This window comes from Drosophila biarmipes, chromosome 2L (assembly GCF_025231255.1).
Source record: "Drosophila biarmipes strain raj3 chromosome 2L, RU_DBia_V1.1, whole genome shotgun sequence".
Taxonomy (NCBI): domain Eukaryota; kingdom Metazoa; phylum Arthropoda; class Insecta; order Diptera; family Drosophilidae; genus Drosophila; species Drosophila biarmipes.
In genome coordinates this window covers 6,619,996-6,638,215 of record NC_066612.1, presented here as the reverse complement: position 1 = coordinate 6,638,215, position 18,220 = coordinate 6,619,996, and the positions used below count along the sequence as shown (strand labels likewise).

The window sequence follows — 18,220 nt, the reverse complement described above, 5'->3', positions numbered from 1 at the left end:
ACTATGATTTAGTTTAAAAACTTCAAAATACAGTCCTTAAAATCCAATTTTCAAAAAAATACCATTTCTATTTATATTATTCTAGCTATTTCCTTTCATATTAAGTAATTAATTAATAATAATATAATCAGAAAATAATTATTTAAATTTAAGTTACATTGTCTAAGCAAATTGTAGAAAGTTCAAGTGTATTAACCAGCTATTTCCCTTCGGTCCCCCATAGGAACGGCAGTTTCTGGTGACCGCCCTGACGCTGGAGTTCCTGGTCTCGTCGAGCTTCTACTTTCTGCGCTTTGTCTACCTGCCGGAAATGAGTCCCAGCGCCATTCTGCTGGCCCTGTTCATCCGCTCCCAGCTGACGAACAGCTTCGCCCTGGGGCTGATATTTGTGCCAAAGTTGTGGTATCAGCACAAGCAGGTAACCGATGCGAGTTCGAAGCATTTTAATTTACTTACTTTCCCTCGGTTCCCTTGGTTTGAGTACGCTTTTGTGTTGAATACATTCAGATTTAATTAGGAACTGTTGCGTCCTAGTTGGGCAGCCAGTATATATATGCCTAGAGTATTCCATCCCGTTTCACTTTGTGCTGTCTGTCGCGGACGTGGTCATCATTGTAGTCATCGCCATCCGCATTTGGTATAGACATTGGTTGAGGAAACGATTTTTGTAATAACTAGCCAACACAAAATAATAAAAGGAAACATAACAAATGGGGAAACCCTACCAAAAAGCTTTGTTGCTTTTGCTAAAACAACTGATTATTTCATTTGGTTATGGTATCCTATGTTCCTGTTCTGGTTTCATCGAGAAAATTAACATGATTTAGTATTAAGCTAACATTGAATTGAATTTAGTCAAGCTATGAAGTTGCTGCAAGTGTGTCTCGTTTTATCTGAGAATGTTTGACTGTTCTTAGCTCTTATTATTTCTGCTCGATTGTACTGCACTTTAACTTAGAATTAATTAGCACGCTGTTTTATTTGCATGTTTAGCATTGGTTTTTGCATGACTTTTCCAACACAACACATCAAACTACAAAACAAATGACAAAAATCGGTTTCCTATCAAAATTCCCAATATGCAGACCAGAAAAAATTCCAAACTAGTGTTTCCAAAATTCTACCTCACTGTGACTTTCTCTGTCTTTGTGTCTCTCAACTGAGTAATCTCTAACTGAAACTCTCTGTCTAAGTAGCCTTCTTATAGCTAACGTCCATCTTTTCTGTACTTTTGAGTTTCTATTTAGTTTATTTTTATTTATTTTGTTTCGTTTTCATTTCCAGCACCACAACAGATACAATCACGACCAATAAGCACCCACCAGCCACCAACTACAGACATACTATATCCATTCTAATACACACTCTCCAGCACAGATCTATGCTATTCGGTTTTTGGCTCTCTCTTACCTTGAGTTCCGTTTCCGTTTCCTTTCCATTTCCGTTTCCGTTCCATCTTTTACGTTGGACTTCCTGAGTGTGGTTTGCGGTGTTTGTTGCATCTTCATAGCTTGCAGGTTCGTTCGCTAGCGTATGATCTATCAATACGTTTACCTGTGGATGCTTTCAAGGGTACGTCGCACGACGCCGGCCAGCGGCTGGGCGGAGGATATGCCGGGCTCTGTCTGGGCGACCCGGACATCGGGGAGCTGACCATATCCGAAATGAGTCCCGAGGACATACGCGCCGAACTCAAAAGGTACGAAAGAAATCTATATGGCTGGTTGTATTCCAAAAAATCATAAATAGATCCTAAAATTCCACCTTGACCATTCCAGACTGTATACGCAACTGGAGATCATGAAGAACAAGACTCTGAGGCAGGACAATCCGCACATCAGCAAGCGGCGCGGCGGACGCAAGGCGGGTCACCGCCGCTTCTCCCTGCAGGTGAGTCGGGGTCACCCCAGCCGCAGTGCGGTCCACCAGCCGTAGTGCTCACTGTACATGCCATCGCAGGGGGGCCGTAACGGGGGGACCGGGCCGTAGGACTCAGTGGTTCAGATCGATTTAGCTGTAACTCTTCAAACCAAAACCTTTTGCTGCCTTTGCCCATCCCGAGCTCCCTAGATCTTTCTCTCCCCCGTCTCTCTATATCCGTCTCCGACTCTCTACTTCTCTAGATCCTCCAATGTTTGCCACTAATATTAATACATCTATAAATATCATTGTTCTTGTCATGACTATGTACAATATATTCGAACCCCACCACAACCAAACCAAACAAAACATTAACCACCAATGTTCAATGTAGAAAAAGGGCAGCAAGGATAAGGTAAGAGAACTGTCGGCCTAGCATAAACCTCTAAACATAACCCCATAAAAAATAATCTATGTTGTGACCGTAAGATAAGCCCTCGAAAGAACCAAAAAGAACTTCTCGCACGTTTGTCTATCAACTTAGACCCAAGTCCCCCGATAAACCCGAAACCAATTTGTGTGTCTGCGTGTGTGCATGTGTCCGTCCATAGATAGCACTTCATGTCTAATCCCAAAAAACAGATTGCACACGAAACTACGAAGAACTATGGTTCCATGGTCAGTGAATTTCCATTCTAATATATGCCCAATCCGCAGGCTCTAAGTGCCAAACACCGCAGCAACAAGCATCACCAGGACATTGAGATCACCGAGGCGGAGCCCTCCCGGACGCCCGAGGACTCCGTTTGCAGTGCCGAAGGACCCACGGACACCTATGCGGAAATATCGGGCGTGTCCCACTCAATGCTCTCCCACTCGATGGTCTCCCACTCCGTTGTCTCGCACTCAAAGTAAGGAACAGGAACCGGAACCCCCACTATGAAGACCGATTCGCAGGACCCCTAAGGATAAGGTACATCGGCTGTTCCAGCGATCAAGGATATTTGTACATAAGTATTTGACGATGCGATACATGCTGGTATATGTAGATAATATGTACATGTATGTGAGAAATAGTTATTTAGCGCAACAACACAAACAATAAAAGGATTACTTTAATTTCGCAATGAAAGAAAAACCAGAAAACCAGCAGGAAAATGGCGAAGGAGAGGCACTACACCAAAAATACAAACAATAACAAACTTTACTTTATTTTTAATGAAACGAGAGGAGAAAAGCACCTTGAGAGCAGTCAGGTTTTATAAAATTTTGATAAATTTTTAGACGGTCTTACTTCGTTCACTTTCTCTCAGTCTTGAGTTCGATTGATTTCGATGCTAGGGATCACCGATAGATCAGAGTTGTACGAACGGTAGAGCGGTAAAACAGAGCCCACCTGTGTAGGTAACGATAAAACTGTAAGAACACAAGCCACAAACGCTAAGAAATATAATCCTATTCCTAAAACTCGTGTTTTTCGTTTACCACTAAGTTCCTCGATAGTTACTAACACTCCAGTTATTTGTGCATTGTTTTCGAACCAACCAAACACCATCCACAAGATACCGAATGAGTGGAAGCACAGCGAAAATCAGTTTTAAAACAGTGAATAATCAGTTGTAAATTTGAGCTTATAGGCATTAAAGCTAGTAATTCCCCCATTACTATCGTACGTTTTACGTCTTACTAGTCTTACCAACTAAAGAGTATTTGTATCATATATTGTACACTTGTAATTCCCACTCATTCCCATCCGAAAACCGAACGGGGAAAACTCTTTGTAAATACACACTGTACGCCGACGAAGTGCAGATAGAAAAGCAAATTGTTACATTTTCAGAACGCAGAGTTCCCGATCGAGAGTGAAAATCATAGGACAATGCTTAATAGAGGCTTAAGTGCATTTTTTTTACGACATTAGCCCAACAAATTCTGTCTCAAGTATTATTACACTACTAGATTTCCTCCGAAAATGTTCGGATCCGAGTCCAGAGCATCTTAATTCGTTAGTCCCAAAACCAGAAGTTCGACTCGGAGTATTGAAAAACACAAAGTGAAAACATTTCAAATGTACGCAATAAATTTTTGGAGGCGATCGTTAGAGAATGAAAAGGGGGGAAAACAAGTCCATAGAAAACCTATAGTACAGTTACATGGGCATTTATAAGGGTTATAAAAAGTATATCTATATACACTATAACAAATATATAGCGAGTAAAACATGGCAAATGGTTAAATTAGGTAAACTTACAGCATGCATGCAACAAATTGAGCATTTAAAACAAAAAAGCAAACCCAAAATAATTAAAATCGAAAAAAGCCAACTTTTGGTTGCGTTTGATCAAAAGTGTGTGTAAAAAAAATATTTATGGGATATACATAAACATATAACTAACTTATATTATATATAAATATATATACATATATATGAGTGTAATCAGCATTACAATAAAACAAAACCGAGAGGCAAACTAAATTAGTGGCTCAGCGCAGAGGCAACTACAAAAACGATTTGAAAAGAAACAGAATACATTTTGAAAGTGTGATAGTGTTCATAATATTCGTTCATTGTAATTAAAAGAGAAAACAAAAACTAATAAACTAAACTAAATGATCAAGGAAAACGTGTGCGAATTGATATGGATATGCATGGGATGTATAATAGAGGACGATCCTTAAATAGAAACCATAAAAATACTGTAAGTATCCAGTTTTTAATCAGGGAGACCAACTTTACCGAAACAAACTATCCTATGAAGAGCACTATGACAATCTGAATTTATAAACTGGAGAAATTCAAAAGACCCTTTTCCGTTTTCATATATAATCTTTCTACATGGTTGGACTTTATTTTGTATATATAGTTCCGTTTCATAAATTTTTAATTGAAATATTGCTCGAATATTTGCTAGTTTTTGTCACGTAAATTTAGATTGCAAGTACATACATTAATATTCGTAATATCTATTTATATATTTAGTAATAATAAATTTTAATTACAATTTAATTTCTATTTACTCACTTGCTGACGTTCGTGCTTGAGTGTCTGCTGTCTGGCTTCGTTTTTGGATTCGTGGCTAAGATCTAATAGTTAGTCGGTATTTAGTACGTATCGTATTCAACATGATTAGTTTCGTGTGATGACGCCATTCGTACACTGGTAGTCACTTACAGCAGAGTTAATTGGTTTTCGCTTGTGTTGCGGTTAGTTAAGCTTGGATTCAGCCGTTGCTGTTTGCTTTTGATCGTCAACTCATCTCGGTTTATTTAAAACTTAATGAATTACAATAGTTTAGTTCTTAGAATTTATTTTGGTTTTACATGCGCTGCGCATCGTTTGTTGCTGTGCTATGTGCCATTAGGTAGACAATTTGTTTGAGTGTATTATGCATTAATATTAGATACAGGTTTATATATTTGTATACTTTATAATTATATAACACTATGTTATAAAAATGTACATGGTTTTGGTTTTGCTACAGTTTTAGTTTTAGTTGGTTTAGTACGTACAACTCTTGCAAGTAATCATTTGCTGTTTTAAAAAAACGCCTTTAAGTAGTCGTAAAAATGTTGAATCCATATTTATATATATTACAAAAACAACGTTAGGCTTTCTTTTTATATCAAAAGTATCAATTATGTAGATCGTTATGTTAAATTTGTTTAATCTTCTAGTTTGGCGCATAAAGCTGTGTTGCGTTTAGCGTAGATTTCTCATTTCGATTTGCCTTAAATACTTTTTGTCTTGCGTTAAAAAATGCAAATTTTGTAAAATTAATTTCTAGTTATGCTTTTTGTTTTATACAATCTCACTGTTAAGTTTAGTTTAACAAGCAAAAGCAGCGCTTTCAACTTAAATAATTTAAAAAATAAAACAATGGTTAACATTCTTCAATAAAAACAAGCTAAAATGATTAAATCATTTAATAATTAAAAGTAAATAAATTTTTAAAGCCAAAACAAACGAGATCCTGCTCGAGTGCAGTTAATTGAGAAATGACTAAATTTCGCATGATTTCTGCACCATTTCCTCTATGAGTTCAAATTTTGAAAAGGGTTTTCATGTAGAATAAATAATTTTGTGTTGTTTTGAGTTCGAATAAAATACATTTATAATTTAAGAAATAATTTAAGTTTTGCGCGTAGACATGAGTTTACCTTTCTTTGTTTTGCTGTTCTCAATAACATTTACAAACAAGTATAGGAAGTAGTAAAAATAATATTGCCACAAAGTGTATGAGTAAAAAATATTTTCTCTCTCTTTATAAATAATAGATGTGTGTTTTGTGGTGTGTCGTGTTGTGCGTATAGCGCCGCGCGTAAGTGAGTGTGCGCTAAGGAGTCACCATATAAAATCTCATAGAATAACAAAATATTATGTACGATACATACATAGGGTGTATAAAAATAAAATTGCAACACATCTACATAACCAAGTAATAATAAAAATCAAAAATCGATTGCAATAACTTAAACTTTCTACGAACTGTACGCTAATTTAGTACAACTTTGTTTCTCCTTCTCTGTTAACCGAAATGAAAGTATCTAATTTAGTAATTTAATCTAGCAGCACTGTGAAGAGATTTGCCAGTCGTTGGTTGCGTTGCATCCGCTTCAGTTAACTCCCGCGTGTGTGCGGTGAGTGAGTGTGTCTCGTCTTTGAAAAGGTCTTTCATTTTGGGTTGCTCATCTCGTTTCCGCATCCGCTTCCGCTTCTGTTTCCGCTGGAACTCTGTGCCTTCTATGCCGATGCCGCTGCCGCTGCCGCTGTGGTAGTTGGCTTCTTTGGATCCGAATCCGAGTCGGCGGACGATGCCGACGACGAGGACAACGACAAGGACGGCGGCGGGGCGTCCGAAGGAGCAGGAGGAGGAGCGGCTGGGGCGGGAACGAGTATCTGGCGGCCACCGCCTGGCCTGCCCTAGAGCGGATGCAGCTTGGTCGTGTGCACCGTGAGGGCGCTGCGCTGCGTGAAGCGCTTGTCACAGTACGGACAGGTGTACGGCTTCTCGCCGGTGTGCGTCCGTATGTGCTTGGTTAGGTAGTCCTTCACGCTGAAGGACTTCTCGCAGTACCCGCAGTGGAACGGCTTCTCTCCTGCAAAACAGCCAACGGGATTGGCGGAAGGGAGAAAGTTGGGATAGTCGGTTAGCACTCGTCGCTAGCACAACGCCAGTTTGCTTGGTGCGTGCAGTACCAAAGGTTTGATTTGATTGATTTGAGCTGATTGATTGATTGATTGATGTGTGGGTACAGTAGATATGTATGCATATCAAATAAGGTCTTGCACGTAATCAAACTATTTATAGGATTATATTATTAAATGTGTGTGTATAAATATATTTGGTTGGTGTCTTGTTAAAATGCATTCGAGACATATTATTACGTAATGAGATGAGGCGGCGGGCGATACGGATTTGGATTATCATATTGCTTTTGCTACCCTCACAGAAAGCCGGCTAAATCATAGTTGTGGTTTTGGTATTCGTTTCTGTGAGGGCATGTAAACAGTGACTCATACGATTCGTTATTTGCTGCTAATCGGAGAAGATGGCAAAAATTCAAGGCCCTGAGTGTCACTTGCTGGAAATCAAACGAACAATTGCGCTATTGGAAACTAAAACTGTAAGCTAGACTGCTGATTGCAATCTAAAATAAACATTTTTAGAAGAGGCTATCAAATGTGAATCTTTTTATAGGATCAGTCGTAATCGGAACTAAAACTTTTCTGATTAGCTTGTAATGTTTATCATGGACTCATTGGGTTATTAATATTTTAAATGTTTATATTATTAAAATGTATTTTTAAAGTATTGAAATCATGTCTTATTTAATTGGGATATTAAAAAGAACCACTTTAAAACAAGAAATGAAGTATTAGATTTAAAAAAAAAACTAATTTTTGGGGGTATAATTTCAAGAACTGAGTGATAGCAAGTGACTTCCTAGCCAGATCCTTATCAAGGACCTTTGGATTTGCCAATTTTGGCCGTCTTTCTCTGCGTGCTTTACTGCGCAGGCGCTGCGGCGGCTCGTGTCAGGCGTTCGAGCTTCGGCAGCGGCGCTGGCAGAGGTGAGAGATTGATACTGATAGATTGAGATTGACTGATTGAAAGATTGAGCGAGTTGGTGTATGGCAAATGGAAATGGACTTGCATACAGAGGTTTCTCTTTTTTGAGTATTGCTTTTTTCGCATCATCACCCGGGGGTGACAATATACGGATCGATTGATTGGTTGAAGAGTCGATTGATTGATTGATTGATTGGTTGAGTTGATTGAGTTGAGTTGAGAGCTGATTGACTGACTGAATTGATTTGAAAAATATTGCTTCTCACCCGTGTGAGTCGTTAAATGTTTGTTCAGGTAATCCTTAACAGTGAACGCCCTGCCACAATAGCCACATCTAAATGGTTTCTCACCTGTATGTATGCGAGTGTGCTGTTTTAGTGTATTCGATTGAGTGAAGGACTTGCCGCAGTAGGAGCACGTGTAGGGGCGTTCTTTGGGCGTGGCGCTGTCGGAGTTGCGTGGAGATTGGAGATTCGAGAGTTAAGAATTATATTCATATTCATATTCACAAAATAACGCGCAGAAACGGAGAAGAGAGAAAGATAGAGAGAGAGAGAGCGGGCGCGGGAGAAAAGAAAGAAATTCGAATTATATTATTAGTAACACTCGATATAAAAATAAGTTGCAAAACAAACGACACACGAACGCATGGGCCTCGTCCCAAAAGCTTCGAGGGCGCGCCCATGCGCCCAGCTGGCCCCGAAGGAAAACAAAAATAATATATATACAAGTGGTAAGATTATTAGGGTTAGCTTGGCGATCGTCCCGCTTCAGCCCTCTAGGGAGACACACAAATAGTTGATGGTCCCCCTTGAGCTGGAGCAGGAGAGGCCTTAGAATGGATAACGGGTACTCCAGCAATGATTTAGTAACTTTAGGGCTATAAAACCGCATATCTAATAATCTTAAGAGTCAAGTTTAACGTTAATGAGGGATAGTAGTCAATTCTAAAGAGAATAAGGGCCTTCTTATAACTTATATCTTATATCTTATAACTTTTTGAGGTTGATTTTTTGACTTTATCACTGATTTGTCAATATTTCACTGATATCTTTACTTTCTCTAATATGTTTTCCAATTGGATACCTTTTCTATTGTTGAAGGTTCAAAAAAACCATAAATCGGACAGACTCCTAACTTGAATTTACATTGATAGATACTTTTAAGAAACTACTACATAACCTTGTAGACTACCCTAAACACACGAACTATTGGATATCCCTGAACAAAAAGCTAACATTGCCGGAGTACCCAGTCAGTAGGATGCATATAAAATGGATTTACTCTGCTTCGCCTGTGTGGATCTTGCGGTGCATGGCCAGCGTGCCGGGCGTCTTGAAGGTCTTCGGGCATTCCGGGCATTTGTGCCGGATCTTGTGCGCCAGATCGGCGGCCACCGTTTGCGTGCCGACGAGCACACCGGAACTGGCCGTGGCGGGAACACCGGGATTCGCTTGTATGGCATACACGGGCACTGAGTTGACCACATCGCCGCTGTCGCTCAGGCTGAGTGGCTCCTCCTTGATGATCACCTGCGGATGGGCCACAATGGCCCCGCCATTGGCGTTCTTGTTCAGCTTGACGGTGAGCGGTGGCACCTTCAACGCCACCTGGTCGCCGGAGAGATCCTGATCCTGTTGGTGATGGTGCACCTGCTGCTGTTGCGCCTGCTCCTGCATCTCACGTTGCTGCTGCTCCAGCAGTTCCTGCTGCTGCTGTTGCTGCTGTTGTTGCTGCTGTTGGTGGTGGTGCTCCGCCTGCAGTTGCTGCTGCTGGTGGTGCTGCTCCTCGGGCGTCAGTCTCATATCACGTGGCGCCATCGCCGGCAGCTGGTCGTCGGGCGTCACCGCCGCCTCCTGCTGCTCCATGAAGCCCTGCTGCCCGGCAGCCAGCATGGCTGCGGTGCAAAAGGAACCGCACTGCGTGCACTTGTACTCGTTGGGCTGATGGGTGGCCGTGTGGATGCCATAGATGCTGCACATGAGGCAGCGGGCCAGGAAGGCGGGTGTCTGATGGGCCAGCCGTTGGTGTTCGTCCAGATCGACGGCGTTGCCGAACTTCTCATCACAATTGAAGCAGGGATGGCTGGGCTTGTGGTGCTGCTGTGGCGCCTGCGGCTGCGGATGCTGTGCCTCCAGCGTGGCGATGGCACCCTGGGCGTTCAGCGTGATGCCGTGGCACAGCTGCATGTGTTCCGCGACGTGCTGGGCCCGCTCGAACTGCTGGTGGCACATGGGACAATAGTGCGGCGACACGTGCACATTGGGGTCCATGCTGAGATTGGGCAGAAATGCGGTCTTCAGGGTGTCCATGCTGGCTATCACGGGGGCCACTTGGTGTGTGGGCGTGGCAGGGGCTGCGGCGGCGGTGCTGCTGCTGCTGCTGCTCGAGGTGGCGGCGGATGAGGAGGAGGAGGAGGAGGGGGGCGGCGGCGGTGGCGGCTGATCCTCGGGGCGTGGCAGGCGCTGTTCCTGTGGATTCGTGTTGGACTTTATCATTTCACTTCCTCTCGCTCGGTTGATTTTGTTGCTTTTTCTGAGTTAGTGGGCAGGAGCAGGAGCAGGAGCAATTGGCGGTTAAAGAAGGCGAGAGGCGCTGCAGGAGTAATGAAAATTAATAATTACAGGCGGCCAAAAGCGGTTGTGTGGCTGAGTGTGTGCGCGGGTGTGTGTGTGTTTGTGGGTGACTTCGCGTCTCGCTGGCAATCGCAAATTAGCAAGAACGAAATCGGAAATCACAAATTCACGAAATCTTCGCCCCGATCTTCTGCATTTGACCCCCAATGTCCCCCCACAGCGGCTGTGGAAGAAGAAGAGGAAGACGACAAGAGCCAGAGGAGGAAGAAGCAGCACGAGCGGCAGCAGCGGCAATGCGTTCGAATCGAGAATTTTTTTTGCTTTCTCAGTCTGTCATATTCTAAATTCGGAATTCTATTTTGATTGCTTTTTCGGTCTCTCGTTTTGTTTCCATCGTTCTTACCAGCGCACTCGATATTAAACTGCACCTTGTTGTTGCTGGCGGCCGTCTATTGTGGTTCTTCTCTCTGGAGCGGGGGTCACGAAAACGCTGGGACGGCCAATCAGTTTAATAACATTTTCTCCTTTGTACAACAAAAAAACGTATATTAACAAAAAAAAATTTTTCACTTTTATTATTATTTTTGGCGAAAAATGTACAACTACAACAAAAAGTATCGAGTACTGGCATCGAAACGGGGGTTGGCAACGCCGCCCTAGCAGTGCGCATCTGGCAGCCCTGCCATATGTTGAATTTAAATAAAAATTATTTAGTTTCGTGGCTTTACAGCTGATTTTATTTGTTTTCATACAGATTACAAATATTTTTACACTGAAAATTCTAGGAAGTACAAAAGTTCGCGCCACATTGTATGACCAGTTTGAGGAACATTCAAAATAACTGCCTTGTCTGTCCACTTTTTAGAGGCGTTTTGGTATTATTGGCGGTGGCTGGCACATTGTCGCCTTTAACGAAATAATAATTTCACAACCAAAGGAAAAAGGAATTTCTTGGTGAAATAACAAGGAAATAACATTGCAACACAGTTGCAATAGCTTTCCTGTTGAATTGCGCCCCGATTGCGCTATAAAAATCAACTGTCCGCCAACGGGGACACTTCAAATCCACCTGCAATCTGCTGCTGGTCAGGATTTGGCCTGAGGTTTGTTTGCTTGTTGGCCCGCAAGCTGCCACAATTACCACCGATATAGATCTCGATCTCGTCAAGCCAAGTGCCAAAAGGTTTCTCAAAACACAATCCAAATTTCCATGTATATTGATTTCCCCTCCAATTGCGCAGAATGTCGTCGCCATGGGTCAAGAGCAGCGAGCCAGTGCAGCAGGTCAACCTAGCGGATATTATGTCGGAGCAGTATGCCCACAAGTTGCACGATAAGGAGGTGCAGCGCCACACGGAGAGGCTCAACAAGCCGGAGCAGCAGATGGCCTCCATTTGGGGCGCGGAAGGCTCATCCCCGCCTGCCGCCAGTTACTCGAATGTGGCTGGCAGTTCGCTAAGAAACCAGAGCGATAGCGAGGAGTGGGAGGATTACTCGGCGCTGCTCAACGACGCTGGAATCCCAGCGGAGGACATAGAGCTGCCGGAGGACAGCGATGCCGTCATTGCCCAGCTGCTGCAGTCCCAGTTCGATCACGAGTACAACGAGGAGCTGCGTCGCATTGAGCGGCAGCAGAACAAGCAGTCCAAGGTGACTGTTACTCTCAATAAGTTCCTGCGCGACGGCGACGCCGAGTTCCTGCACGACACTGCCGAAGAGGATTACGAGGAAGATGAGCTGGAGCAACTGAAGCACGACTGGGATCGGTTCGAGGACAACGAACGGCAGCTGGAGTCCATTCCACGGTGCGGCTTTAAAGTTAACAAGGAGGGCGAGATGATCACCAAGCATGATCCGCAGCTGTGCGCAGTGCGCAATGCCCAGCGGGTGATGTCCTTTCCGCCGGAGTTTCCCACAGGCGATGCCGCCGGATTCGACATGAAGCTCTCTAATAAGGTAAGGAAGAGAACACTTTACCAAGAGATATCTAGACTTATATGTACCTTTTAGGTTTTCAACCAACTGAGGGCCCACTCGCGACGTGGTCGCTCCGACAAACACGAAAAAGTGGCCACCGCCGAAATGGGTTTGGATGCCGGCACACGTCTGCTGCTGTATAAGCTGATCAACAACCAAGTGCTCGAGCAGATCAATGGCATCATTTCCACTGGCAAAGAGGCGGTCATTTTGCACGCCAACTCCGATTCCAATTATACAGGCAGCAATGAGCATGGCCACCAGAGTGGTGTGCTAGTGCCGCCCCATCTGTTGCCCAAAGAGTGTGCCATCAAGATCTTTAAGACCACGCTCAACGAGTTCAAGCAGCGCGATCGGTACATCAAGGACGACTATAGGTTCAAGGATCGCTTCAGCAAGCAAAACCACCGGGTGATCATTAACATGTGGGCGGAGAAGGAGATGCATAACCTGATGAGGATGCAGGCCATCGGACTAAACGTTCCCGATGTGGTAGTGCTGAAGAAGCACGTTTTGGTCATGCGGTTCATCGGCGACAATCATAATGCGGCGCCCAAGTTGAAGGATGCTCGGCTGAGTGCCGCGGAGCTGAGTTGCGCCTACGAGGAGATCGTGGCCGCCATGCACAAGTTGTATAACGAGGCCAAGTTGGTGCATGCCGATTTGAGCGAATACAACATTCTGTGGTACGAAGGCAAGTGCTGGTTTATAGACGTGGCCCAGAGTGTCGAACCCAAGCATCCCAGTGCTCTGGAGTTTTTGATGAGGGATTGCGGCAACATTGTGAACTTCTTTGAGCGACGTGGTCTTCCCAACATCTACACCAAGGAGCAGCTATTCGAGTTTATTACAGGCCTCAATGCAGAGGTCCACAATGCCGCCCAGTTGGAGCAGATCCACACGCGTGGAGCTTCCATCAACCAGGCAACAGCTCCCAATCAGGAGGAGTGTCCCGACGAACTGAAACCACTGGAGTATCCCTTTGAGCTGGCCTGGGAGAAGTCTCAGAAGGATCGCGAGGCACAAAAGGCTCTCAGGCAAGCGCAGGATAATAACGATAACGAAACCGACACGGACAAGGATCAGGAAAGCGATGGCAACGAGAACGAGAATGACGACAAGGAACAAGTTAACAAAACTGCCAAGCATTGAAACTTCTGAAGTGTAGTCCCTTTTTAGTTTAGTTTTTAATTGATATTAACGGTTTTGGCCACAGCGATTCTATTTGTAAATTTCCAAAGGAAAAACTATCATGCATATAGTCAAGGCTCTTGACTATAAAATATCCCTAGTAAGAATAAAGCTATTTAGTTTTCCGCCTAAAATTGTGTATTTGTTTAACTTTAAGACCAGGCTTCTTAATAACCTTCAAAGTCTATTGAACAAGTCAAGTTCTTCCGTAATTGATCTCTTTTTCGTCTGCTTCACTTTGCATTCGCTGCACTCTACTTGCTACGGATATTTCCACTAATAGACTTGATCTTGAATTGTTATTAATCAATTAAGATTAATGCAAATGTCAGGCCTCAGTGGCCACACGCGCCACGCCCATCTTCCGAATCAGCTAACCCGGCAATTGAACTCATTTGGTGCGCAGTTTTCCCCATTAATTGGGAGATTTGTCGTTTCAATCGAATCCCCGATCAGATGATTACGTACAGAATTTCCATGCCCAGTGCACACGTCGGCGGATTGTTGATTTGTCGGAGCTAAATGCACTAGATCTGTATAGTCTGGATGCGTTAGCAGGTTGGACTTTGTGGAATATAGCAGTTCAAGTGTGACGTCAGAATCCAGTTGCGGGCGGTTCGGTGCGTATATATATTGTCTTGGTATAGCTATGTAGTGCTAGGTGCAGTGGGGCTTGCGATTCAAAGTCTGGTTCGGATTACCCTTCCTTATCAACAGGGAATTTTATAAGAATATATATTCCACTGGATAGTTGCTCTGATTTGATGAAATAATACTTTAGTCAGCATTTTACAAAATCTCGAAAATTGTGTGCACAACTGAAATCTATTTTTGTTTGTAATAGATTCCGTTTCTCCTTTTTTTAAACTTTTAAAGTAATTTAACAACATTTAAAGGATCTATAGACATGGTTGCATTTTTCAAGACATGAGAAGTTATCGCTATCGAAAGCGAAAACCGTTAGCAGTGTGTTTCCGTTTCCGTCACCTTCATCTGCAATTTGAGTTCAATTGATTGTCCCGGCATCTTGTTGTGCAGCAGTCAATCAAAATTGAACTTTCTTTCGAGCATCAGCACACGCAGCACTGCAGCCACTTACTCCTGGTTGTTTATTTGCGTCGCTTGCAAGTGGAAAATATTGTTTATTTTTGATTTCTGATTGAACGCAGCACATTTGACGTTGGCAACAGCAGATCTGAGACGGCATCTTCTATTAGCGTCTCTTGAAATTGTGATACGGTGGCTATATGCATGAAATTGTACGTATACGTTGTGCCTGCCGATGAGTGCGGCTATGCTCGTACGCAAGACTGGGGACCCACACATAGGCGCTATAAGGGGGGCCCGACTTGGTTCGATGGTGACGCAAAGAAGCGACGGAGGAGGATGCCAACAAAGTGGCGTGGGGATGGAAGTCGAAAATAGACGCACGAGAAACACGAGTTGGAGCAGCCAGAACACACAGAATTGTAAGAAATGTACAGGCCTACAAAAGAATTTACATCCATACGTACATACAATAGGATGAATATTTCTTATACCCAATAAAACCAAAAATTTTGTTGTGAAATAAATGTGTCATATGCGTTTCTAATTGAAAAATGGGTATATTTGGGCAGTCACACTGCAAAAATAGAAAAATAAAATTGGAATTATAAATATTTCAAAGCAAAAGTTCATTGATAAGGTTTGGCGCATGCATAGGAAGTTGGTTTTTTAGGGTGATATACCTTTAACAACTGCCCTGAGAAAAAACTAGGGGCTTAAAAATAATTTTTTAAAATATAGTTTTTTGGGAGATTTTTGTTAGCATCTTAAAGTATTTAAAAATGATTTGACATTGTTATATATAAAAATATTGTTAGTCACGAATGATCTTTTAAGTTTCTTATATCTAAAAAAGATTTCTAAGAAATTAAGCGAATTTCAGGGAATTTCGAAACTGTAGGAGCACTTGAAACCAGCTTTCATTGCGGGACAAATAAAAAAATCGCGAATAACAAGTCAAAGCAGTAATCATAAAGACAGGCAAAAAGAAGTGTGCAAAAAAGGCAACCGAAAGAGAGAGAAAAATACCAAACAAAGCTATAAACTCGGACATTGCGTTTGGATCATCAATTAAAATGTGCCAGGCGTGTAATCAGGCGCTCCAGCTCGAATTCCAAACATCAGTGTCCAGTGCCCACTTCTTGGGTGAAAAAGTGGGCTGACCTAGGCACGAAATTAATCAGGATCACAGAGAAAAATCTATTTAATTGATTAGGTTGATTTTCGATTACCCCCATTTTATTTTATTTAAAAAATATTTTTTTTTTCGGTCATTTTAAAAACGTGTTGACATTTACCGAAATTTTGGTATTACATTTTAAACTATTTATGAGATGAAAAAAGTGTCCACATATATCTTTATATCGTTATATAATATATACTTTATATACTTTTTTGTTTAGTATTGTAAAAAGATTTAGAAAAATCAATTTAATTTTCAGAATTGTGAAATTTATACAATTTGAAATAAATAAACACTTCTTATCAAAATATACAAATTATTTTAGTATTTAAAGTTGTGATATTTCTGTATTTATATGTTTATCTGAAACAAATACAAGTCATTGTTATTTTGAATATATATACAATTTGATTCTTCGAGTAACTCTTACATAAGGATTACAGTTCCTGCGATTTTCTAAGCATTTTCTCCAAGTGTAGCCACTCACTCACACACACGCGCCACTTGACAGTGCGAAGAGGAAGAGGCAGAGACCGAAAACTTCGAAGGAGGCTCGTCGTGATCTTGGGGCTGCTGCGCTGCCGCTGCCAGCGTCGCTGCCTCCGCCTCAGTCGCTGCCTCTGCCTCTGCCTCCGTCGACGCGATCGTGATCGAACTGACCTCAAGTGGTCGCTGCCGCCAGACCATCCCCACTCCGCACCCCAACTGCCCCAGCCCACCCATCCACCCCGCCCCGCCAACAGACACACACTTTCGCACACACGGGATGTACGCAGACTGGAATTTGCGCGTTTAAAGTTAACAATTTATTTGCATTATTAATTTTCATGTTAAAACTACACCCCGAAAAAAAGTTTGCTCTACGAACCTATTAAAGATTTTTTAGAAATTATTATTAATGGATTTTTTGTAGATTGTCAAAAGAAATTTTTAGGTTCAAACTGTTAGAAATATAGCAGAATCCATATCAAGTTTATAAAGTAAAAGTATATATTTCTCTTTTAAAGATAGCTTAGACAGGAGGTCGTATATAGTAACTATTTCTATGTAATTAAGGTAGATTTTTTTTAAACATTAAATATTAGTTTTTGACAAAAAAAGGTCCTAATATTTCTTGATATAATTGTTTCTGTTTATACATTGTTCTTCCTTAATAAAGCAATAATCCAAGTCTTTTGTTTTTAATAAAAGAGTTAGTTTATTAGGATTATGATAAAAAAGCCACCTTATAGATGATCATTATTAGGAAGTTAAGCCCATATAGACCTATATTGTATAGTTCTTACATTTTTAAATTGATAAAAAATACTTTCCACACGAAATAAAGATTCATTTCTAAGTAAAGAATATATTCAAGAAAATATTTTTTCTAGTGCACGTCTGCAAGTTGGTCAAGCCAAGTCTGGCGTCTCCTCTTCTCTTCCGATGGTCGACTTGGACACTTGGACAGCGGCGTCTTCTATTTTAGGTCTAACTCGTTAACTAGAGGCGGGCAACCGGCTTCAGTTTGCCGTGGAACGCGGGCATGTAATTCAAGTTAGCTACAAAAATAGAACCTTAATTTATTGTTGCCACCATTACATCGTCCGATCGTAGTTGGCAGTAGCCGCCCTTACATGGTCATATCATTTTCATTTTCATGGTGGCGCATCTACACGCCCCGTCTCCTCTGCTGACTCAAGCGAAAGTGAAATCTTTTGTGGTCTCATATCTTAGAGTTCGCCATTCTGAAGTACAGCAGACAAAAGAGTACAAATTTGTCAATAAAAAATACTAAATACTTTGATATATTTTAATCTACCTTAAATTAAGCTAATATATGTTAACTCTCCTAGCGTAAGTTAGTAATAATTTATTTAAGTATCTTACATTTATTTCTTATCTAATCGTAAATCTTTTTTGGTTTCTTTTTAGGGTCGTTAAACCTGTGCAAATGCACCCATAAATGAAACAGTTTAACTTTAGGGTTTAGTATATTACAAACTCCCTATAATTATCTTAAAAGTTGTTCTTAAATACTATAAATATCAAAACGAAACATCATTCTAGGATATATCTCGCTTCAGGGTATTCACTGTATGGTATCCCCCTTTAATTGGTTAGCAGAGTATATAATTACCAATTTCTTTCCCCAGGGTCGACACTACGATCCGCGTAAATTATAAGTCCGACACACGGCCACGCCCACTTCGTCGCCAAGTACGCCCCCGCCCATCGCGACGCCATTTCATTATATTCTAGGGCAAAATATAAAACGAAATTTCGTGATAAACATATTCGCAAACAGGCTTAATTGATGTTTCCAGAAAGAAACC

At 41.8% G+C, this 18,220-nt stretch overlaps 3 protein-coding genes across 16 annotated transcripts in view; 2 read left to right on the top strand and 1 right to left on the bottom strand.

Annotated features, from left to right (window-relative positions):
- LOC108027862 (probable G-protein coupled receptor 158) overlaps positions 1-4,471 on the top strand; it is a 28,859-nt gene extending 24,388 nt beyond the window's left edge. For 5 of the 8 annotated variants that reach the window (XM_017099468.3, XM_050884803.1, XM_017099467.3 and 2 more), the window contains 5 exons: positions 224-418; positions 1,518-1,699; positions 1,779-1,890; positions 2,255-2,275; positions 2,578-4,471. In XM_017099468.3, coding sequence (XP_016954957.3) covers positions 224-418; positions 1,518-1,699; positions 1,779-1,890; positions 2,255-2,275; positions 2,578-2,775 — 708 coding nt within the window. In that variant the 3' untranslated portion in view covers positions 2,776-4,471. The remainder of the gene's footprint in view (positions 1-223; positions 419-1,517; positions 1,700-1,778; positions 1,891-2,254; positions 2,276-2,577) is intronic. The other 3 variants (XM_017099471.3, XM_017099472.3, XM_017099470.3) reach the window with 3 other exon arrangements.
- A 203-nt stretch (positions 4,472-4,674) lies between these two features.
- On the bottom strand, positions 4,675-11,141 carry LOC108027841 (chorion transcription factor Cf2). 7 transcript variants are annotated; one of them, XM_050884804.1, is made up of 4 exons: positions 10,911-11,141; positions 9,216-10,861; positions 8,198-8,376; positions 4,675-6,957 (listed from the first exon to the last, which is right to left on the bottom strand). In XM_050884804.1, the coding sequence occupies exons 2-4, from the start codon at positions 10,427-10,429 to the stop codon at positions 6,782-6,784; spliced, it is 1,569 nt and encodes a 522-aa protein (XP_050740761.1). In that variant the 5' UTR covers positions 10,430-10,861; positions 10,911-11,141; the 3' UTR covers positions 4,675-6,781. The 7 variants fall into 7 exon arrangements, with proteins under 7 accessions (XP_050740761.1, XP_043950108.2, XP_016954918.3 ...); XM_044094173.2 differs by having other exon boundaries at positions 9,216-10,847; XM_017099429.3 differs by having other exon boundaries at positions 9,216-10,526.
- A 150-nt stretch (positions 11,142-11,291) lies between these two features.
- LOC108027904 (serine/threonine-protein kinase RIO3) lies at positions 11,292-13,809 on the top strand. Its single transcript, XM_017099522.3, has 3 exons — positions 11,292-11,690; positions 11,749-12,463; positions 12,518-13,809. Exons 2-3 carry the CDS (start codon positions 11,750-11,752, stop codon positions 13,634-13,636), a joined length of 1,833 nt encoding a protein of 610 aa, XP_016955011.1. The 5' UTR covers positions 11,292-11,690; position 11,749; the 3' UTR covers positions 13,637-13,809.
- The last annotated feature ends 4,411 nt before the right edge of the window (positions 13,810-18,220 follow it).

What these genes read in the sequence shown, in the direction of transcription:
- LOC108027841 (XM_050884804.1), bottom strand. Translation starts at nt 10,429, where the DNA reads ATGATAAAGTCCAACACGAATCCACAGGAACAGCGCCTGCCACGCCCC. An exon ending in ATCCACACAGGCGAAGCAGA is followed by an intron (nt 8,377 to 9,215) that starts GTAAATCCATTT and finishes CAACTCCGACAG; the next exon opens with CGCCACGCCCAAAGAACGCC. An exon ending in ACATTTAACGACTCACACGG is followed by an intron (nt 6,958 to 8,197) that starts GTGAGAAGCAAT and finishes GCTGTTTTGCAG; the next exon opens with GAGAGAAGCCGTTCCACTGC.
- LOC108027904 (XM_017099522.3), top strand. Translation starts at nt 11,750, where the DNA reads ATGTCGTCGCCATGGGTCAAGAGCAGCGAGCCAGTGCAGCAGGTCAAC. An exon ending in ACATGAAGCTCTCTAATAAG is followed by an intron (nt 12,464 to 12,517) that starts GTAAGGAAGAGA and finishes TGTACCTTTTAG; the next exon opens with GTTTTCAACCAACTGAGGGC.